Genomic DNA, 25163 nt, shown 5'->3' with positions numbered 1-25163 from the left:
AAATTCTATGACTAGTTATTATTCAATTTTATAATCAATTTTATAAATTATATACTAGTTAAATCAATCTTATACATTATATGACAAGTTAAATCTTTATTTTAGATTCAATTTAGTTATTATTCACCCAACTAAACTAATTAAATTGAATATTATTTGCAAACCTGATTCGTATGAGAGAGGATGATCCCTTAAATGTATATCTAATTTTTAAATCTCTCTCAATAATTTTAACCATTAAATAAGTTTAAGATTGATAAAAATGGAAGATAAAAATCAAGAAGAAGGTATAAATTAATGGGATGAGTTGATGTATTTCTTGTGGGCCAACTTGAACGCCACATCAGTCGAAAAATACCTTCCACGCGCCTTCAAGCAAATGTAATACACGCACCATGCCAGCTATGTAAAAAACATCAAATGATACAGTCGAACGTTAATTGAGGTGCTTAAAATGAACAACGTAGACTTTAGATTTCAAAGTAAAAGATCACTGAAACTTTAGGTACCTGTCAATGGATTCCGCCAATAGAATATAACATTATGATTACATAAGTTACAAAAATTAATAACATCATTATCTCCACTTTATATCTACTAATTATTATATACTTAAATATTTTAATTTTAATATTAAACTATACAATATGTAGGAACAATATCTTTTTAATTATCTAAAATAGTTACTTAACAAAATGAAATAAGATCACTTATTTAGAAAGTGATTAGAAAAGGAACTCTTATCCATTATGGTACCAAAATCTATGAGCGGTTGAAATGGCGCCATTTATGTAGGTGGCTCACGTTTATTAGTAGCCTAATGCTGAAATCAAACTGAAGTTTTAATTTCTTTTTTTAAAAAATATTTTTTTAATAAATTTAATTTTTAAAATTATATGATCTTTAATAATTAAACGGAAGTCTTTAATTTTCAAACTTTTCTAGTAATTCTTTCATTATTGTTAAAAAACGAACCTTTTTCTTAATGAAGTAGAGCCCCCCTGCTGTCATGTCCGTAATACATATACACATACGTACAAGTTCCACAGCTTCTAAACCAAAACCGAAAATCCATCTATGGCGAACGACGACGCGGCACGTTCGCTAACCTCAGGGCACAGATTCCAATGGGACATATTCCTCAGCTTCAGAGGAGAAGACACTCGCCACAACTTCACAGAAAAACTCCACAACGAACTCGTACGTAACGGCGTACGTACATTCATTGATAATGAAAATCTGGATCGGGGTAAAGAGATCTCTCCTAGTTTATTGACTGCGATTGAGGACTCAGCAGCCTCAATCGTAGTGATTTCGAAGAACTATGCTTCTTCGAAATGGTGTTTGGAAGAACTGGCGAAGTTATCGGAGAGTAAAAGGATATTACTGTTGCCGGTATTCTATGAAGTTGATCCGTCGGATGTGCGGAGACAGAAAGGTCCGTTTGAGAAGGATTTTAGAGAGCATGAGGAGTTGGTGGAAGCAGAGAAAGTTTACCGATGGAGAGAAGGTATGAAGAAAGCTGGTAATATCTCCGGTTGGGATTCCAGGCTTTGGTACGTATCTATTCTTCCCCATTCACTTTAGAGGTGGTTTGGTGTGAGATAGGTGTGCATAAACGAAATCGTCAAGTCAAGTCAAACCCAATCGATCAATCAAATCAAATCGAAAAAAAAAATTGACTTATGGTTTGATTTGATTGATTTAGTGTTGGGAAAAAAAATTGATCATTCTTGATTTGGTTTGATGTTAACAAAAAAAAGTTAAACCGAGCCCGAATCAAACTGATATATATATATATATAATATTTGAATTTTTTTATACATAAAATATCAATTATAATCTACTTTTTAACTATCTTTTTAACTAGTTTTAGTAATTTTCAATAATTTAAAAGTAGATGTAGATATATATTTAGATTTGGGTCTTTAAATTGTAATATTTGTTCATTAATTGCTAATTAAATGATTGAAAATTCAATATAAACTTACAACCTAAATTTTTCACTCTTCATCTCACTTTTTAGTTCCAAAAGAGTTTTTCACTCTCATTTTTTCATAATTATGATTTTTCATTAGCACATAAGTAAAAACATATTTGATTTAGCCTTCGATCACAATATAATTGTAAAAATTAAAGATTATAAAAAAAATTGAAAAAATCGAAGAATAAAAAAAAAGACTAAAACCTAAATCGAAAAAATCAATTTTATGTTGGTTTGATTTGTTTTATAGTTTTAATAAACCGACATGATTGTTTTTTTTTTTTAATAAAAATCAAACCAATCCGACTTATGTACACCCCTAGTGTAAGATATAAAGAATAAATATTGTCAGAATAAAATGAATAATTATTTTATCTATGTTTGGTTAGGGCTTATTTGTTTGCACTTAATGGAGGTCTGAATCTAAATGATTCATACTTTAGACCATTAAGTGCATTTGTTTTTGTTAAGATTTTAGTTCTTAATAGATCTGAATAGCTCTTAATCATTTAGATCTAGAATCAAGTCTTAATAGGTCTGAAAAGGTATTCTGATGTTGGATAATATTCACCGCCTCTTTATTCATAATCATCAGTCACCACCTCTGCCACCGCCATCATTGTCAACCACCACCAACCATCTCCACCATCTCAATCACCATCGACAACGAATATCGCTACCAACCACTATTGTCAACTGCTACCACACCTACTATATCTATTATTCTAATTATATTTAACGTCACCACCGCCGTTAACAACACCACCATCATCAACCATTACCGGCCAATCTTTACTATCGACCAACTCATCTATCACGACTAGCACCACCACTAACTACCGCTAATACATTACAACCTCCACACATTCTTTGTCGGCCACCACCATTGTCACTAGTAACGCCACCTCTACCATCACTTCAATCACTATCATTGCTATAATTTATCTCTACTAACAACCATCTCCACCATCACAACTAACAATATCTCCAACTAGTACCAACACATCGTCAACCATCATTCATTCATTTTTCAGCCATCATAATCAACAACTCCAACTACTAACATCAAGCAATGTCACATCACAACCACCATCACCACTATTAACCGCCACCATCATAACAATCACTACAACACCAACCATCACAAATATCACCACTAACATTACTAATCATTAACATCAATCATTGTCACCGCAACCACCATTATAAACTATCTCCACTATCACTAAAAAACATAAATATTTTTTTTTAAATCAAATAATAATTTTGTTGTATTAAATTACATATTTTTCTGAAATATAATTAGTTTTTTATTTGAATTGTATTTTTTATTTTATTATATATACAAATAAATTTTTTTGTACATTCAAAGTTGAAAAACAAACAGTCTTTAATCATTCAGTTTTCAGATCTAAAGACAACATCTTAATCATTCAGACATGCATTCGGATTCAGACGTCTGAATCTTAAAAAAAAAAAACAAATGCATCCTTAGAGAAATTAGTTTGTATCAGAACTATTTACTCACAATTTACATTACAGTGACATAAGTTATCATATATATATATATATATATATATATATATATATATATATATATATATATGGTGAGATAACTAATCTCGGATAATCAATTGTTACGTTCTAGAAAAAACTAATCCAGAGTAATCCCAAATAACATTACTCAAAATAACTAATTTCAAAATTAATTATTTCGAAATAACTTTTTCTCAATCAAACGACTCCTTACTTGTCACCACAGTTAATTTGATTAATTTGAAATATATCATCCTTTTCTCTTCTTCCAAAGTAAAGTCTTTATGTGTCACTTAAATTATCGTCCTTATTAAAATTATATGATCCAAAATTATTTTTAAGAAAATCAAGGTAAAATAATTATTTGTTTTTACTTTTACTATCCGTCATGAATATGAATATACTCTTTATATTCTTTTTTATTTGCTTTATTTGGATTGGGTACACCTTTTAATAAATTTCTTACTTCTATAAAATTGAAAGTAATTTTATTAGTATATTCTTAATTAAATTTTATAGTACCTCTTTTCAAATCAATAATGATTACATTTATCAAACAAGTGCATAATAGGAAGCTTTTGTTTAAACTATTCTTGAAAGATTAAATGAGCAAATATTTAAGAATATAAGCACAATTCAAATGAAATAAATAAAAAAAAATGAAGAAAGTATTAATCTAGTGTAAGAGTAATAAATAAAAATAATTTAATTATATTACCTCTAGATAATGTTTTTATTAAGCGTGTACAACACAAAGCATGACAAGTAAAGTGGTGTGGAAGGAGTAATTTTTCAAAAATAATAATTTATTTGTTTATTTTTAATTTTAAATGTCTGAAAACTATACAAAAGAAAAGATATTATAAGCTGTGATTTTTGTTTTATTAATATAACGAGAAAATATATCTTAATATTAAACGAAATTATGCGATTTGACCATGAACGGAGGGAGTACTGTATTTACATAAATCAAAAAATATAGAAGTAAATACATTACTCCTACTCTATTTGTTAGTATTAATTAACTGAGTGTCTAACTCTAATTATGAGCTTTAAAAAGAAAAAGCAATCTTGATTTGTTACCTCACTCTTCACCTTACTGATAAAAGTTTAATTTTCTCACCTCGTAATTTTTTCGCTTATCTTTTTCTTTTACCGCTAATTAGAAAAAGAGAAAGAGAGCCTAGAAATAAAGGATATTAAACAGTACAAGCATGTCGAACGTTCTATGAGTAATACTATTACTTTACACCTCTTTTGATACAATTAAATTCTGTTTGGATATTTTTTAATCACCTACAAAATAATTACATTGTAAGTATTTTTAAGAGTGATTGTGGGAGTAATAATAACTTTTTTTTTTTTTAATTGAGTGGCAAGAGAAGGAAATTACAAGATTGAGAATCAAACTTTCATCAATAAGATGAAAGTCTAAATATTTAATTAACGGAGATACTAATATTCCTCAATAATGATAACTTAGAAAGTCATTTTTGATATTTATCAAACATCAAATTAACTAAAATATGTTTAAAAACTTATTAGACTAGCTTAGCTTATTACCAATTTTTTTTCACACATGTACGAGAGTTAAATCCAATTTCATAAATATGAGAATAATTCTCTATTTAAAAAAAAAATGAAATTTCAGGTTTGTTCAGGTGTTGATCCACCGTTGGGGTTCATTTGAACCAAATCCTTTGAAAATTCAAGAAAATTGAAATGAATATTAAATATGAACGCCTAACCCAATCCTAGATTCATCCACATGATTCGTCAATTTCTTTTATTTTCACTCGAAATGATTACCAGCGATTTCTTATTTTTCTTTACTACTACTACGTAATTTGGTGTGACCCGTATTAGATAGATGAAGGTCGGTAGAATTAAGAGAACTTACCTAAATAAATCATATTATACCATTTATAGCTATTAAATTTAAAATATGCATAATTTACTTTTTATCACACAATTCCTTTTTAATACATAGTGTATTTTTTAGCCAAAACAAATATAATATATTTTAATACACTTTTAATTACATATATATTGCATACATAATTCACTTTTAACACATTGTACAGTTGCTATAAATAGTAAAATAAATATGATATATCTAGATAATAAATAAAAAGTATATTTATAAGCCGTAAATATTTTATAAAAAGTACTAAAACAAAAATTTTTCTCAAAATTAATCAATTAAAGAGCCCAATTCTTGTCACATTCATCAAATTCTATACATTTGAAGTGTATAGTTAGTATATATTTCGGCCATGTTTGTAAACTAATCGGCCTAGGGGTACATTCACGTAAATTTCCGAATATATATATATTGAACTAATAATCTAAAAAAAAGTAGAAATATTTTTTGTTATAATCAGTTGAACTATATTTATTGTAAAGAATTTCACTACGCATAGGGCCGTTGGTAGGGTGTATTAATAATGCTATAATTAGTTCTGTTATTATTTTTTTTATCAAGTAAATTTGTTTTCATTTATAAACATAGTCCCAACGGTCATATACAAGATATATACCAAAAATATAGAATTTACAATACGATATGATTCTCTACAAATTTCAATCACTCGTCTATATATACAACAAGGAACTTTCTGCATGCACCAAAAGAAAACAAGGGAATGAAGACTATTCCTCAACTGAGAGAAACTTGACTCTACACCTTGAAAAGCTCTTTTATTTTTTTTTATCTAAACGGCCCATATTAGCGCAAGTGTAACCATATCCCATGCCCTTCTCTCACACTCTTCCAATTGAATATCAACTCTGTCATAGTGTTTGCCTTTGTCCATGAAGTTCCAAACCACCTATGCATATTTGATACGGCCCAATCTTTGAAGACATATTTTAGAAAAAGAAAGTGTGAAAGGGGAAATAGAGATCATGCAACTACAGGTGGAACCACATTTCAACTACTACCAGATTAAGCTTTGCAGTGTTTTGTTGTTTGTTGTAGATAATATGTATCTTATAAATATCTAGTTAGAATTATCTTTTAATGTAGGATTGCATATATGCTAAAATATCAATTTTTGGGAGTTTTGTCCACTCCATACGGATGAATTTACTTGCCATAAATTGTGTTTAAGATTCTTGTACAATCTTTTATGAGTAGTAATTTTCTTTCTTTCTTACCCAATAACAACAATAACATACTCAGTGTATTCCCACCTAGTGGGGTCTGGGGAAGGTAGAGTGTACGCAGTCCATACCACTAGTGAAGTAGAGAGACTGTTTTCGATAGACCCCGACTTAGAATCAATAACAATATAACAAACACAATACATAAATGCATATAAACTTGTCTTTCTTTCTTACCCACTTTCATAAAATTTTCTAGCATCTAATAGTTTGGTATTAGAGCAGACCGATCGACATGATCAATACTAGATCTTATACTTCTCAAGAAGTCGTTTCCAATGTTGAATCCCTTGCCCAACGACTATCTGCCATAGCATCAAAACTAAATATAATTGATTCGCTGGCAGTAGATGTTGCTACACTAAAAGCCCAAACTAGCAGCACCCAACAAGAGGAAACCAGTCACTCAACTCGTAATAAAGGAAAAAATGCAAATGTTTGGCAAGAAGAGAAAAAAGACAACGATAATCAATGCTGGCCAAAAAATCCTCCCCGACAGCCACACATGAAGATGGAATTTCCCATATTTGAAAGAGGGGACCTTAGAGGTTGGATTTTGAAGACAGAAAAGTATTTCTGCTACTACCAAACTCCAGATGACCACAAAGTTGACATCGTTGTTGTGTAGCTTGAAAGTGATGCTCTTGATCTCTTTTCTGGAATTAATCGTGCACGGACGAGCATCATTGTAGCATCTGACAAACAGGTTCTGTATAGGAGTATACAAGAATTTGCGAAACGTTTATCTAAAGTCACAAACTGGCCAGATCACTGTCTCTTAGGAGTTTTCATCAATGGGCTAAAGGAGGAACTCAAATTTGATGTTAGGATTCACAAGTCTAGAACAATTTATCGGGTTATAAGTTTGGCACTTGAATTTGAAAACAAATTAGTCCCAATGCGCAGCAATAGAGGACCTAATTGGCCCCAACCAACAAATCCACCGCACAAAACTCATTGCTGCCTGTTAAATATAACCGGAACAACACTACTTTGTCTACAGATCCAAATTAATGTAGTAGTGTTTCTTCCACCACAGTCGCGTCCCAACCTTTTCAAACTAGATCATGGAATATCGAAACCTTAAGATGAAGGGATTTTGTTTTCGTTGACAGGAGTAATTTTCACCCACTATAGATGTAAACCCACGAAACTGTCTCTCATGGAAATTACTGAAGGAGATTAACCGAAAAATGTTGATGAAGTTAATGCTATAGGTGGTGACAATGGCGACCCTCAAGAAACTGGTATTGCTGAAATTTCTTTCCATGCTATCTTGGAAAATTCAGTTGGTGATACAATGAAGTTGCAAGCTGAAATCAATTAGAGAGAGGTTTTGATACTTGTGGATCAGTGACGGAGCCAGGATTTTCTGTAAGGGGGTTCACAAGTGAACAACGAACTAACCGAAGGGGGTTCAACATTAACTATATATACATAAAAAATAATTTTAACCATGTAAATATAGTATAATTTTCCACCAAAGGAGGTTCGGATGAACCCCTGTATAAACGGTAGCTCCGCCCCTGTTGTGGATAGTTGAAGAGTTGCAGTGAGTTGCTCCTTAACTCTGGAACCTGTTCCAAATGAACTCACACAATAAGAACTAGGAGAGATATAAACTATAAGTGCAGGAATAGAGTAAATAGCAGACACAAAGATTTTACGTGAAAATTCCTTGCTCAAGGGAGAAAAACTATGACCTGCTTTCAGGATTTCTAAGTTTCACTATATCCAAGCAACTTCTTGAATACAGACTCCAAGGATTAACCTCCTAATCTTTATCTCCTAGCAATAACTCTATTACAAGAAGACACAGGCAGTAACTCTACTGCCACAAGCTCCAACTAACTCTAACTGGACAACAAGCTAACTCTAGCTTAAAAAATCACCTAACTCTAGATGATCACAAAGAACTGAGGTTTACACCAGAACACCTACTAACAATCATAAGCAAATATAGGCAAATGTTTAAGAACACAGTATACAGATTTGAGTCCAACAAGAAAATAAAATATAACTTTATGAGCTATTAGTTCTCTGTTGCAAATGGAGCGTTTGACAACTTCAGAGAGATATTTAGTTGTAAGAATATGGAAGCGTTAGTTTTCTTGTTGAGGAAGATGAGCGATACATAGTATGACACAAGAAAACTTAGGAGAGATCTTATTGGCTGAGATAAAAAGATGGTAGCAACTTTTTCACCAACTTTTGTATTTTGCGCTAGCTGTGTTTCGTTGACCGTGATAGTGACAGATGAGCCTAACCTGTTCCCTAAGTGCTAGCAGCTTTGTCATTACATAATCTCCAAGAAACAGGTCCCAACATACCTTAGAGATGTGCCAGTCTCTCATTGCCCAAATGAAACTTTCTTGCCCCATCTAGGAAATTTCTCTTAAGATTTGTCAAGTTTTCAGTGACTGAAGTTGGAGCATGGAATAAATACATGTTGTAAGTGGGATGCTCAACAACGTGCTCTTAATAAACACTTCCTTCCCTCTTTTGGACAAATATCTTTTTTGCCACCCTTCTTTTCTCTTCTCAATCCTCTGAAGAATCAGATTCCACACTTTTAGATCCATGTTTGAAGCACCTAATAGTACTCCAAGATAGATATTAGGAAGGACCCCAATACAATTCAATACTTGAACGACTGATACAATATTATTCACGAAGGACCCCAATACAATTCAATACTTGAACGAGTGATACAATATTATTCACCTCCCTGACACAAATAATCTCATCCTCAGGGGTTGGCATTGGCTTGGTAGTAATTGGCTTGAGCTTTAGGGTGCTCCTTTTCAAGGTCTCAAGTTCGATTCCCACTGGGTGCAAACAATTTCAGAGGGCCATCAGACTGGGTGAAAACCCTAAATTATCTGTGGTGCACTTGCGGGAAATTCCTTGTCGAGGGCCTGTGCACCCCTTGGATTAGTCAGGACTCGAAGAGTCCCGGATACCCGGTGTAAGTCAAAAAAAAAAAAATAATCTAACACTTGTTATGATCTATTGCTAAACTCCCACATCAGTACTACAAAGTAATTGGTGTGGGGTTTTTATCGCCTTGGGATCTCCCACCTTAATAGCCAGCTCTTACGGTGTGGTTCTCCTAAGATTGTAATAATTTTCAATTTGGCCTAAATAATTTAACTGGGCCTCAGCACCATCACAAAAAATCAAGGTATCATCCGCAAAAACAAGTGAAGACACTGAGACTGTCCCTAAACCTCCAATCGCTGTCCCTAAACCTCCAACCGCAACTTTAAACCCTTTAAGCATTCCCCCAAAACAGCGCTATCCATCATCCTTAAAACAACATACATTGCATAATGTTTAAAAAGATTGTTCGCTTACAAAAACTCCCTCCATATTCTTTAGCTTTGTTCATCTTTAGGGGCAATTGTGTTTCTAATCATGCTTAGGCATCTACTAAAACACATTATATTGCTTACATCTTTAGGGACAATTGTGTTTCTAATTATGCTTAGGTATCTACTTAAACACATTATATTGTTAATACCATGGCTTGTTGTGTACTCACTATACATAGGAGTTATACATATATTGAAAAGTTGTACCAAACAATTGATATGTAATACCAAAACTAATACCTGTATTATTTTCTCTAATACCAATGGCTAACTATCCCTTAGAAGTTGTGTAAGTTGGTTCTGTTCAAGGATGATTTTTTTGTGTGTGATGGAGGAGTAGGTTGAGACAACTTGTGATAGGTCAGCCTATAAAATTTTGATGGAGAATAGCTTAAAAGGACAGAAATGCCCATGGAAACAGACTTGGAAGGTAAATGCACCTTCTAAAATGTTGTGTTTTATATGACTAGTGGCTACAAAGACTTGTCTGACTGACAACCTAAGGAAGAGGGGCTTCCAATTAAGTTTCAGCTGAGGATATCTCCTATTGCAAGGTATGGGACTTGAGTCCCACATCGGTTAAATGAGGAGCTGATGTAGGGCTTATATTGTAGAAATCTAGGCTTAGAGCTTCATGAATGTTTCCATAAGTTTATCAATGGAAATCAATCTAGAGAGAGAAATATTGGAGAAGATATTTTTGTTATTAGATGAAAAGAAGAATGAGTTCTCTGGATCTGTTACACAGCATTATATATGCACACTAAACAATAACTCCACTAACTGCTTCCAGCTGTAGATTATAACTAACTACCTTGACAGCTGTACATTCCTTGCCAGCTGTACATTTTACCTGTAATTGATCACATAGACTAACTATCTAAACATCATCTGTTAAGCCTGATCTCAACACTCCTCCTCAAGCTGGAGGGTGTAAGATATTGAACACTCCAAACTTGCTCATCAAATATGAGTGTTGTGCTTTACTTAACCCTTTGGTTAATAGATCTGCCTGTTGTTCTTCAGTCTTTACAAACACTGCTTTAATGAGTCCATCCTTGATTTTGTCTCTAATGAAATGACAATCAATTTCAATATGTTTAGTCCTTTCATGAAAGATTGGATTAGATGCAATCTGTATTGCAGACTTACTGTTACTCATAATCTTCACTGGTTGTTTCACCTTGATTCCTATTTCTTGATATAAACCTACCAACCATGTAACTTCAGCCACTGCTGATTCCATGCTCCTATACTCTGCCTCTGCAGAACTTCTTGAGACTGTCTGTTGCTTTTTTGACTTCATGACACTAGTGAGTCCCCAAATTTGATCAAGTATCCTGTCACAGACCTTCTGGTATTTGGAGAAGCTGCCCAATCTGAATCACACCAGCATGTAAGTTCTTGACTAGGTGATGCACTCATAAGGATCCCTTGTCCTGGTGCTAACTTTAAATATTTCACCACTCTGATAGTTGAATCCCAATGAGATTGTTTTGGCCTTTGCATGAATTGACTCAAGGTCTATACAGTGTAGCTTATATCTAGTCTTGTTATGGTTACATACAAAAGTTTTCCCATTAACCTTTGATATGCTCCCATGTCTGACAATAAGGCATCACTTTGCTCTCCTGTTGCTTCATCAAATTCTGCACTAGTGAGTCTGATATTAGTTTCTAAAGGTGTTGCTGCAGGTTTTGCTCCATCAAGCCCCAACTCTAAAATTAGCTCTAACACATACTTTCTTTGATTCAACAATATTCCAGTCTTGGATCTCAACACGTCAATTCCCAAGAAAAATTTCAGTTCTCCTAAGTCTTTTACTTTGAAATGTTGATGTGGTGCATCCTTCGCTGAGTTTATCATCTTGTTACAACTTCCAGTGATTAGTAAATCATCTACACAAACTAAGATGATTACTATATCTTCTCCTTCCTTCTTAGTAAATAAGGAATAGTCATAATTGCTTTGAGTAAAACCATCTTGTATCAGTGCTTCGGTCAATTTAATATTCCACTGCCTGGATGCTTGTTTAAGTCCATATAAAAATTTTAATAGCCTGTACACTTTAGTCTCCCCCTGTCTTCTGAAACCTTCAGGAATTTCCATGTATACTTCTTCACATAAGTCACCTTGAAGAAAGGCATTAAACACATCCATTTGAAGTAGGTTCCAACCTTGTGATGCTGCAAGAGCGATAACTGACCTGACTATAACCATCTTGGCTACAGGTGAAAAGGTCTCGTGATAATCCAGACCTTTCCTCTGACTATAACCTTTGGCTACCAATCTAGCGTTGAATCTCTCCACTTTTCCATTTGCTTGAAATTTAATCTTGTAAATTTGAGCCTACTGTATTCTTCCCAGCGGGCAGGTCAACAATTTCCCAAGTCTTGTTATCTTCAAGTGCTTTGATCTCAACCTTCATGGCATCAACCCATCTCTTATCCTTTAAGGCCTCACTAAAGCTTTGAGGTTCTACCAATGATGAGAAATTGGCTAGATAACACTGGTACGTAAAGGAGGTATTAGCATAAGACAAATAGTCAGATAAAGGATATAAAACATTACTGCATTGTGCTTTGGGCCTGCCAACATAGTCTTTCATCCAAAGGGGTTCTTTAGAGGTCTTGGTTGATCTTCTTCTAGTATCAACATTAGGATCAGGAGCAATATCAGTGGTAGTACTAACAGGAGGTGCAGGTTTTGCTGGTGCTTGCACTTCAGGAACCATATCAGTATCACTTGCATCATCCGAAGGTGAAGACGACAAAGTGTGAAGTGAATCCATACCTGTATCACTAAGACAAACTGGATGAATAACCTTAGGGCATGATGATAGTGCATGTAGTGACTCTGGTGAACTGAAAGGGAATATAGTTTCCCTGAAAACCACATCTCGGCTGACAAATATATCTTTAGTAATTAAGTCAACCAATATGTAACCTTTCTGCAGTTCTGAAAAACCAAGTAGCACTGCAGATCTTGATCTTGGTCCAAACTTGTCTCTTTTCAACAAATTTGTTGCATAACAAAGGCAACCAAAGACTTTTAAATGAGTGATGGAAGGTTTCTTATGAAACAGTAGTTCATATGGTGTATGTCTAGCTAGTGTAACTGAAGGCAACCTATTCATCAAATAAACTGCAGCCTTGACACATAATCCCCAGTATCTAAGAGGTATCATAGCCTGAAACCTCAAGGCTCTAGCAATGTTTAAAATCTGCTGTGCTTTCTCTCCACAATCCCATTTTGCTGGGGAGTATAAGGGTAACTACTTTGATGCTCAATGCCAAGAGAAAACAACAATTCTTTACACTTAGAATTTACGAACTCCGCAGCATTATCAGACCTCAAAACCTTGATCATCATGCCAAACTGATTTTTTATCATGGCTAAAAACTGTCTAAGCACAACAATCACCTCAGACTTTAATTGCAACAAGTAAATCTAGAATGATCATCCACAATAGTCAAGAAATAGTATTTCTTATCATAAGTCGGGACCTTATATGGACCCCAGAGATCCATATGTACAAGATGAAATGAAAAATCTGCTCTAGTTTCACTAAGTGGAAACTGTAGCCTAGTTTGTTTTGCCAAGGGGCAAATATGACAATCCTTTTCTAAAGTAGTGCTAGAACACTTATTTAACTCTGGAATCTTCTTCATGATTGTGGATGATGGATGCCCCAATCTCTTATGCCATAAACTGTACTCGGCATCACTGCTGGTCATACATGTTTTCAGCTTATTTGCTACCATAGATCCCGCTGAATCTCCATCAATTACATACAAGCTTCCTTGCTCTTTACCAATCCCCTTTACCCTGCCATTGCAGAGGTCCTGAAACACACAGAAATTAGGGAAAAAGGTGACAAAGCAAGACAGCTCTTTAGTCACATTTGACACTGATAAAAGGTTAAATCTAAACTCGGGAACAAATAACACACCCTTCATTTTTTCATTCCCAAATAAGTTGGTACTTCCTGTGTGAGTAATTTCAGTTTTCTCCCCTGTAGGCAAATGCACTTTATCTCTTTTAGAAGCATCTAGATTGACCCTATCCTTCAACAATTGCAGTTTTGCAGTAACATGATGTATGGCTCCGGAATCAATGACCCATTCAATTTTAGGAAGAAAATGAGACATCAAGAAAGTTACAATACCTACCATGTTGACATGATGCTCTCCTGAATCATTGTTCAACAAACTTAAGATCTATTTGTATTGTTCATTAGAAAAGGGATTGTAAAACTGTTTTTCGGACTGAAATCCGGTATTGTTCCGAGAAGATGAAACTTCTCCATTAATCCTAGATGCAGATGCTACATCAGTGTTATTCACTGTGGGTGGTTGCTCTTTTCTCCAGTTATCAGAAGTGCATGTATTTCTTCTCCATCCATCAGAATTACCAACACCAAATCCTCCACTTCCAGAAAACTTCCTATTTTGAAAACCAGGTGGATATCCAACAAGCTTGTAGCAGTTTTCCTTTGTGTGGCCTTTCATTCTACAGAAATCACACTGCTGCTGCCTTTTTCTAAATCCTCTACCTCTTCCTGCCTGTGAACTCATGGAACTTGTGTGAATAGCCATGGTTTCAACTTTATCAGCTGCTTTAGCTGCTATTGCAGCTGCTATTTGCTGGGTTTCATCTTGGATAATCGTGGCATATGCTTGTCCTAAAGTCGGAGCTACTGATTTCATGAGTATTTATCTACGAGCTTGATCATAGGATTCATTAAGACCACTAAGGAACTGAAGAAGCCTTTGCTGGCTCAAGTGCTCGACATAATCTTTCGACCTCTCACAGCCACATTTAGATGAAGGAACTAATACATCATACTCATGCCATAATTCCTTTAACTTTGAGAAATAGGTAGAAACAGAGTTAGTACCTTGCATCAACGTCGTAATTGTTTTGCGGAAATTTTGACTTTTGAAGAGAGTCGCTACTTAATTTTGAAAAGGAATTAAGAAACCTTTATAAAAGTTACTTCAAACGATTCAAAACAGGAAAATCGTTTTAAGTTAGAGATTCTAGATAAGCGTTTCCTATTAACGTTTTAGGAAGGTGTTAGGCACCTAAAACGTCCTCTAACTTACGGTTATTCGGACTGTTTGAAAATCATCTTTTGATTAACTTCAAAAAGATTAATTTGTTGAAATAGTGATTTGATTTTTTTTCAAAAAAAAGACTTGTGTAAAATAGATTTAGGCGACTTAGTAGGGATTTTAACTAAGTCTAAACAAAATTAATAAACAAATAAACACATAAAATGGGAAGGGAGGAGAAAGTAAAGGATTTAGGCCATTGGGCCCAAATCAACAAGACCTGTCCGAGTCTAGTTGGGCTTCCGACCCATTTCACCTGTCCTAAACTATTTTTCGAGCCTTTGGCTTAAGTCTTGCTCCATCTGTATTAAATACAACTTTGGCTTCGAGGCCAAAATGAATGAATAAATAAATGACTAAATGAATAAATAAAAAGAAGACAACAATAAAAATTGAGACTTTTCAAGTCTCTTAGTGACCTCATCAATGGGTTTTGACCTATGTTCCTTCTTCGTCTATCTTCTAGCACCCGCACGCCATGTAGTGGACCTTGGGTTTAAACTTCAAACTTGACTCGAAGGGGTGAGCCTCATTTACCCATTATAAAATGCAAGAGGAGAGGAGTCCATTTGGACTCGAGATTTTTTTTTGCATGCAAAGAAAAGATAAAGAAATTAATATATGTTCAAGGCATAAAAGTGACATATTTCAAAGTAAAAGAAACTATCAAGAATCAATTTTTGAATGACAAGAATAAGCACACTTGCACAAGAATGAGAGTCAACAAATAAAAAATGCAAAGCAAAAGTTTCACAATCATACTATGCATGAGTAAAAAATATCCAAATAATTTTATTTAGCTACAAAAGTTCGAACTTTCTTATCATTTTGAAAAGACAACATGCGAACAAAGAAGAATAAACATCTTGGATGAAAAATAAAGCTAGCACTTCATATCTTATATGAGGGTTTTGAAATTCATTAAAATAATTAGTAAGCAAATGACAAATTCTTAAATTAACTAATTACTATTTTTATTAAGGCGCAACAAATAATAATAATTATTCTTCCAACATAAAATAAACAACTTTACATGCTATAAAAAACATATCTACCAACAATAAGTTTAAACAAGATATGGGTATTATTTTTTAAATATAATCTAAACTTTATCCAAAATAATCAAAGAATAAAGTAAAAAAAAAAAGAAATAATCAATATTATCTATTCTTTTCAACATAAAGGAAATAACTTTACATGCTAAAATCAAATATATCTACCAATAATAAGTTTAAACAAGACATGAGTATCGTTTTTCAAGTAAAGATCTAAACTTTATTAAAATAATCAAAGAATAAGGTGAAAAGGCAAAACATTCAACATTAACTATTCTTCTAAACATAAAGAAAATAACTTTACATACTAAAAATAAATGTATCCAACAACAATGAGTTTAAACAAAACATAAATACATCTTTTAAGCAAAGATTGAAACTTTATCCAAAATAATCAAAGAATAAAGTAAAAAAAAGGCACATACAACTATTGCTAGCTCATTTTTATATCATTAACATGAAAATAATTAGAATATCGATACCACAACGTCCTATATCTACGAACTATGAAGAAGAAAACAATAATAAAAACTAAAATAAAAAAAAGGGGTGTTTACTTTTTGGGGGCAGCAAAACGAGACTACGAGCTTCGTTGGAATCAACCACTACCGAAAAACGTCGCTGGCAACTCAAAAATTTTGATTAGCCGATCAACTTATGAAACAAAAATTTTTACTAAATAAAAAGAACTATTTTTGCTCAAAAGGATTTTTTCACTTTTTTAGCCTTTTTTTTCTTCCTTCTCCCCTCCTTTCTCTACCAAAGTAGTGGTAGTATTTATAGGAGAGAATGTGGTATTTTTTTTCTTTTTCCACCAATGTGGGAGAAAAGTATTTATAGGAAAGGATGGAGATTTATTTCTTGTCATCTACCAATGTGGGAGAAAAAACATTTAGGGGGTTTTTGGAATATAAAAATTAAAGATAAGGTGAGGTGGAAGATAACGTGGGGGAAAATAGTACAATATAGTACAAGTTTTGAATTTCAAAATTGGAAAAGGACAAAGTTGGTGGAATAGTGCAATTTGAATTTATTTTTTGGTGGGAATTGGGTAAAAGTTATGAGAGTTCTTAAGAATTTTGGGGTTATTTAAAATATGACCCCAATTGAAATTTAAAATTTAGCCATATTTATTTATTTTGACTAAATTAAAAATTAATTGACAAATTGCATTGCTATTATGACCAATTTTCAATTATGGTTAAATCTAATAGATTAGCTAGATTAAATTAATACTTTTTTTTTCCCGAGCTTCTTGATTTAATAAAATGAATGCATATTTATCCAAATAAATTATTTTTGAGAATAAATTATATTTAAATTAAGATTTTAATCATTTGAATTTATTTTCAAGATAAGCCTTAATTAAATCCGATATTTTGTAAAATAAATATTTAAGTAACAAATTATATAATCTCGTATAACTGAACATGATAGTATATAATCGCTACTTAAAATGACAAAATCACGTATGAAAAATATTTTAAGTTTTTTTTTTCTTATTTGGATGAAATAATTATTTTGGTTTATTAAAAACTGAAGAAACTCAGGATTAAATTTAGTCGTGGAGGGCAAAAATTAGGTGTCAACAGTAATTTCTCGATGCAATTGCCACATCCTCACGCGATTGACTTTGTCAAAACTTTCCTTTAGATCTTCCCACACAAGGTGTGCATTTGATGCATAAACAACTCCGCTTAATAGATCTTTTGAAACCGTATTCATTATCCACAACAACACTAGCACGTTACAAGTTTCCCAGTGATCATGTAATTCAGGTTTGACGACTCCTTCATGCACACTCCATTCACAAACCCTAACTTTCTTTTCCCCAATAGTGCAATGCGCATTGATCGACTCCATAAACCATAGTTTTCTGAACCAGTAAGCTTCACCGGAACAAGAACCGAACTCGGTGTATCCGTCGATCCAAGATACAGAGGATGATTGGCATCAATTTTGGTTCTCGCCATTGTTGTACGGTTATGGAGCTTCAAAATGATTACTTCTCTGTGAAATTTAAACAAGCAATTTACGTGGATCACTCGAGATAACTTGGCTTTGATATCATGTAGAAATCTAGGCTAAGAGCTTCATGAATGTTTCCATAAGTTCATCAATGGAAATCAATCTAGAGAGAGAAATATTGGAGAAGATATTTTTGTTATTAGATGAAAAGAAGAATGAGTTCTCTGGATCTGTTACACAGCATTATATATGCACACTAAACAATAACTCCACTAACTGCTTCCAGCTGTAGACTATAACTAACTACCTTGACAGCTGTACATTCCTTGCTAGCTGTACATTCTACCTGCAATTGATCACATAGACTAACTATCTAAACATCATCTGTTAAGCCTAATCTCAACATATATAACGTTGAGCTCTCCCAAATTAATAGCTAGCTTTTAGGGTGTGGTTCTCGTAAGTTTGTATCAAACACCAACAAATGTTGCTAAAAATTGTTGGTATGAGCTAGGTTATGCCAAAGGTAACAACTGATCCTCTGAGGTGTTGATGCCCTTAAGTGATGTAGTGATAAAACCCAAGGTGGAGTTGTATAATGTAGCTCAATAAAGTGGAAAACCTGCAATACCAGAGCAAAATCCTTATGTGATGTAGTGATGAAATTGCGAGACATAATTAATCCTATTTGTTTTCTTCATTAGTAAAATGAATTGAATCCTATTATATATATATATATATAATATCATGTGAACATGGGAGCATTTATATAGCCAAATTTATGATGCACATGAACCCATGGTCTCTCCACCAAACAAGATATTTTATGTACATATTTCAAGGAGTTGATCAAATATTATATGCTGACCCCCATGCTCCAAAAAGCTAAATGATGCACTTGGTTGAAACATGGATCAATGCTGAGTTATTTATCTAGAGGAACATGGATCAATTCTCACTTCTTTAGTGGTGCATCCATGTTGTAGAAATCTAGATCCAGCTCTACCTATGAATTTCATTTTGCACCGGAAACTATTCTAGGAGAAGTTCGAATCTGTTCGTTCAGAGAGAAAGAATTAGCCTGCATTTGGTGGACTATGTTGAAGGAAAGAACTTCTAGATGGTTTGAGGATCAAAGAAATGCCATTCAAAGAATGAAACTGAATATTATATTGCCTGTTTTTTTTTCTTGTGTGAAAGAAACACTGTAAATGATTATGAATGCATACTTGAAATCATATATTCTCTAGGGGCTGAAAATTTGCTCATCTGACTTCATTGTTCACATTTGTGCCAGGGAAGAAGCAGAGTTAATTCAATCTCTAGTCAAGAGAGTTCTGGCAAAACTCGATAATACACCTTTAGGTGTGGCAAAGTACCCAGTTGGACTTCATTCTCGCCTTGATGAGTTGCTCAGGATACTGAACGTTAAAGCAAATGGTGTAATAGTATTAGGATTATATGGAATGGGAGGAGTGGGCAAAACAACTCTTGCCAAGGCTTTGTATAATCAGCTTGTTGTGCATTTCAAGAAACGTAGCTTTATTTCAGATGTTAAAGAAATTGCAAGGCGACAAAATAGTTTAGTCACTCTTCAAAGCAAACTCATTGGTGATCTTAACTCAGGTGCTTCCCCAATCATAGAAAGTACTGCTGAAGGTATCCAATTAATGAAGGAATCTATGAATAATGAGCCAGTTGTTATTTTCCTTGATGATATAGACAATGCAGACCAACTTAATGCATTGATTTGTGGAAGAAACTGGTTTTGCCAAGGAACCAGAGTCATTGTTACCACGAGAGATCAAAATGTTTTACTCCCAAATATCGTGACTAACATATTTGAGGTAAAAGAGCTCTCCTCGTCTGAGTCACTTAAGTTATTTAGTTATCATGCATTTGGAAGAGAACAGCCTCCTAAGAACTTTTCGGTTCTTGCTGAAGAAGTTGTAACACTCAGTGGGGGATTACCTCTAGCTTTGGAAATTTTTGGATCTTTGTTGTTCTATAAGAAAAGATTGAAGGAGTGGCAAGATGTAGTGCAAAAGCTGAGACAGATTCGTCCAGGTGATCTTCAAGACATCTTGGAAATAAGTTTTACTGCTCTAGATGAACAAGAAAAGTGCATCTTTCTTGACTTAGCATGTCTTCTTCTCAATACAAGGCTTGAAAGGGAAGATGCAATTGCGATATTTAGAGGTTGTGGTTTTGGCGCTGAAAGTGCAATAACAGAGCTCACAGCAAAATGTCTTCTTAAAATAGTTGATGGGAATGTTTTGTGGATGCATGATCAGCTCAAAAACATGGGAAGGCAAATCGTACAGCGTGAGAATTTCGGAGATGCTGGTAAACGTAGTAGATTGTGGAATCATGATGATATTATGGCTGTCCTAAATAACCACAAGGTATGGTTTTATGATTTAGTTGATATCCTTTGTATTTGCAGTATTATTTAACATTGAATTATACCTACTTGTAAGTTGAGATGAAATTTGAAGTTAGTATCTACTTATACGCTGATATGAATTTTGGAGAGATTCCTGTTTTTTAAGTGGTGGTTAAACATCTAAACAAGTGTTCTACTTGTGTGCGGGCTTGCTCGCGTTGCTTGCCCCCCCACAAGTTTCAAAATATCCCCACAAGTTTCAAAATATCTTTTTTGTATAAAAAATTATATTATCAGTGTAATTTAGTTGATTGTAGCTGGTAATTCACCGCTTTTTCTAGGTTCTCAAACCACGTACGGTGCAAACACTTATAATTGATTTTTTTGAAACATCTATTTGTATAAAACTTTTTGCACTTTACTGCGTAATTATTTTTTAATTTTATTTTTCAAGTTAGCTGATTGTGGCATGCTCTGAAAAATTATTGGCAACTGTAACTCTTCTAGTAGTAGGAGTTATATTTACTTCTTTTACAAAATGCTGTGTATTACTAGTTTAGTATAAATCAACAAAATGCAGGCAAAAGATACCTTCAAATAGGAGCCAAAAAGCATTTTGCAGTTACTTGACTTATTCACTCATTATCTAAATGAGCTTTTAACTTTTTGTTATTTGTCTTCTAGCTTCCCTTCTTGATTTTTTAATCTAATTTGAACAATTTCAAGGGCACAAGAAACATTGAAGGTATTGTGGTTGACTTTGATAATAAGCAAGATCAAAATTCTGAGGAAGTATCCTGGATCTATTTGAAAGAAGTGTTCAAAAAGTATATTGGCCAAGGTAGGACCGAAAATGGTTTAACATTTCACACTAGAGCTTTTCAGTGCATGGACAATCTGAGACTCCTCCAAATCAATCATGTCAAATTGGTTGGACATTTCAAGCTATTACCTGTTGAACTGAAGTGGCTGCAGTGGAAAGGTTGCCCTTTGGAAGTTATTCCTCCAGAGTTGTTGTCCCGAAAGATTGCAGTTCTTGATTTATCGGAGAGCATGATTACACAGGTCTGGAACAAGGGAAAGTGGAACGTTTACCAGAACAAGGTAAGTGAATTAGTTCAACCAATCTCCTACTTTACACCTTTGTTTGTTGGTAAGTTGGAAGAACTATGTGTTGTAGAAAGAACTATGTGTCTCCTTTATTAAAACTTTGTTTGTCAGTAACTATGCCGAACTACATGTCTCCTTTTTGACAACTTTGTTTGTTGGTAATTAAGTAGGAAGTACTTCGTGTCTCTTTAATCATATATGTTCTTGATTATGATGATTTTTGTTGTCATGTGACCATGAAGTCATGGGTTCAAGACGGTCGAAAAATAGTCGTGGAAGTCACAGGTTCAAGCTGTGGAAACAGCCTCTTGTAGTAATGCAGGGTAAGATTGCGTAAAATAGACCCTTGGGGTCTGGCCCTTCCCCGATCCCGCGCATAATGGGAGCTTTAGCACCGTGCTGCCCCACCTTTTTTTGATGATTTTTAGATTCATGATCTTTGTCAGATAAGTGGATAATTATTTTTCAGGCTCTATGAAGCTGAAGCACACAAGGAAAAGGTTATTGTTTTTACTTGAAAATGTTTGTTGGTTCGTCATCCCTTTATCTCGGTAGGCACTATCAGCTTCGTTTCCTTAATGTGTAACTTCTTGGCTTTACTGTTTACTGATCTCAGAGGGTCCATTTCTTTTTGCAATGACTGAAAAAATCTTCATCTGATAGATGTCAAAGCAGCTGAAAGTTGTGGATCTACGTAGCTGTCGCAAACTTAAGGAAATCCCTGATTTATCTGGACTTCAATTGGAGAAGCTGATTCTTGAGCAATGCAATGAACTAGTTGAGATCCATCCATCAATTGGAGACTTGACTATGTTGACTCATCTAAACATGAAGGGATGTAAGAACCTTTTGACATTTCCAAATGATGTGTCTGGATTGAAACGTCTTGAAGTACTTATCCTATCTGATTGCTCGAGTCTAAGAGAGTTACCAGAGGACTTGAGTGGTTGGAAATCGTTGAGAGAGCTTCTTCTAGATGGTACCGCAATAACAAAACTACCTAACTCTATCTTTCACCTGAAGAATCTTCAGATGTTGAGTTTAAATGATTGCTGGTCTTTGGAGTTTCTGCCTATAGCTATTGGAAATCTAAGTTCGCTGAGAGAGCTCTCGTTTAGTGGATCAGCTCTAAAGGAACTGCCTGATTCCATCGGAAAATTGAAAGATCTTGAGGAATTAAGCTTGAGAATGTGCAAGGGGCTCATCTCACTTCCTGATTCCCTTGGCAATCTTAGATCTTTAATAGGACTTTATCTTGATCACAGTTCCATAAAAGAATTGCCACCTTCTGTTGGTTTATTATCTCAATTGAAGTTCCTTACTGTCAGCAATTGCAAGTCCTTGATTGAATTGCCCAATTCTGTGAGTAGCTTATCGTCATTGGTTAGGCTTTGTCTACAAGGGACCTACGTTAGTGAACTAAGTTTCCAGTCAGGGAACTTCGAGTCCCTTGAGAAGCTTGAGATGGGAAACTGCACTTCTATCAGATCTTTACCTAGCTCAACTGGAAATATGTCATGTTTAACTACTTTGGACCTACAGAATACATCGATTACTGAGTTGCCACACTCGATAGGCTTATTGGAAAGACTTTGGACGTTGAACCTGAACAACTGTTTGAATCTCCAACATCTTCCGACTTCAATTGGAGACCTTAAGAGCTTGTGTTACCTCTATATGGTTGAAACTGCTGTCTCAGAATTACCCGATGAAATTGGAATGCTTTCAAGCTTAAAGCTACTGAAGATGAGAAAGAAACCACAGTCTAAAGAGGATGAACTGCTGGATACGGAAGATTTACATAGAAGAGAAAGCCCTAAACGTGTTACTCTTCCAGAATCATTTTCAAATCTCTCATCCTTGGAATTCCTAGATGCTCATGCATGGAAAATATCTGGCAAAATTTCTGATGATTTTCAGAAGTTGACTGCTTTGGGAGACCTTGAACTTGGTTACAACGATTTTTGCAGCCTCCCTTCTAGCATGAAAGGACTCTCTGTTCTCAAGCGTTTGTTTCTCCCAAACTGCAGAAAGCTCAAGTTTCTCCCTGAACTTCCCTCAAGTTTGGTATGGTTAAATGCTGCAAACTGCTCCTCATTGGAACAGATAGCTAGCATATCAAATTTGGAATATTTGGAAGAACTCCGGTTCAGTAATTGCAAGAAGATAATAGATATTCCTGGCATTGAAAACTTGAAATCTTTAAAAAGATTGTATACAGTCGGTTGCAACGCGTGCTTGCCTTCTATAAAAAGGAGGATTTCTAAGGTTCTTTCTCCTTTACTCCTCGCTCACCCTTTTAGACATCATGATTATATTTACATTTCTATATCCAGTTTACTAAGATTCTGAATGCAGGATTCTCTTAGGCGTATGGAGTATCTCTGCATTCCAGGGGATGACCTTCCAGATTGGTTTATTCAGGAAGTACCTAACGTCTCAACTCACAAGCACCGTGATCTCAAAGGGGTGATCATCGGCGTAGTTATCTCTCTTGACCAAAAAGTAGAAGATGATTTCAGACACAAAGTCCCAGCAATCGTGGATGTACTAGCAATGATTACCACACCAGGTGATGCTAAACCTAAACATGAAAAGACTTTGAAGTTGTTGGGGGTTCCTGATACAGATGAAGATCAGCTATATTTATGTAGATTTCAAGAATACAGTAGTTTTACATTAATGCTGAAAGAAGGTGATAGGCTTCAGGTTGCAATTAGAGAGCATGCACGTTTTAATGGCCTCAAACTGAAGAAGCATGGGATGTACTTGGTTTTCGAAAATGAGGATGACTTTGATGATGATGATGAGGATCTGTTTGATGAACCTCAGCAGTCTGTCTCAAAGAAACTTGCCAATTTCTTTCATTCATTATGAAACAGTTAGTTCATAGCCAGAAATGTAGTCAGCATACAGAAACGGAGTCCAAGAATTGGACTATATAAAGATACTTATCAATGTGTATATACTAAATGTGTGTTTCCACCGGAAACAGCCTCTCTACGTTGTAAAGGTATGGGTAACGTCTGCGTGCACACCACCCTTTTCAGACTCAATTTCTAGGATTACACGGGTATGTTATTGTTGTTGTTAGAGTTGTGATCCGAATTTTGTTGATCCGGCTCAGAAAATTTCGCAGTGCGACCCATGTTGGTGATTTTCAATCCAGGAAATTGCATGTCATAGACCTAAATATGGGTGACTTTATTTGACCCCAATAAGAAATGTCTTTAAAAAATAATCTTCTTTACTTTTTAAGTATAGTACAAGTACCATTTTATCCATCTACACCTTAAATATATTTTTTAAACTTTCCATACTTATTTGTCTCTCAAATTTTTTTTTTTTTATTCACTTTTTATTTTTTCCTTTAATTTTATTATTCTATTTTTTATTATTTTCACTTTTTTATTTTATCCTTTAATTTTATTATTTTCACTTTCTATTTTTTCCTTTGATTTTATTTTC

At 34.2% G+C, this 25163-nt stretch overlaps 1 protein-coding gene across 2 annotated transcripts; it reads left to right on the top strand.

Moving 5' to 3' along the window:
* Positions 1-926: 926 nt before the first annotated feature.
* Positions 927-24747, top strand: LOC107847366 (disease resistance protein RPV1). 2 transcript variants are annotated; one of them, XM_016691571.2, is made up of 5 exons: positions 927-1556; positions 19497-20604; positions 21312-21689; positions 22359-23963; positions 24065-24239. In XM_016691571.2, the coding sequence occupies exons 1-5, from the start codon at positions 1078-1080 to the stop codon at positions 24095-24097; spliced, it is 3603 nt and encodes a 1200-aa protein (XP_016547057.2). In that variant the 5' UTR covers positions 927-1077; the 3' UTR covers positions 24098-24239. The 2 variants fall into 2 exon arrangements, with proteins under 2 accessions (XP_016547057.2, XP_016547055.2); XM_016691569.2 differs by having other exon boundaries at positions 930-1556; positions 24054-24747.
* The last annotated feature ends 416 nt before the right edge of the window (positions 24748-25163 follow it).

The sequence above is a fragment of the Capsicum annuum genome, chromosome 11 (assembly GCF_002878395.1).
Source record: "Capsicum annuum cultivar UCD-10X-F1 chromosome 11, UCD10Xv1.1, whole genome shotgun sequence".
Lineage (NCBI taxonomy): Eukaryota > Viridiplantae > Streptophyta > Magnoliopsida > Solanales > Solanaceae > Capsicum > Capsicum annuum.
The sequence above is the reverse complement of the archived record's forward strand: the minus strand, read 5'-3'. Positions and strand labels throughout refer to the sequence as shown.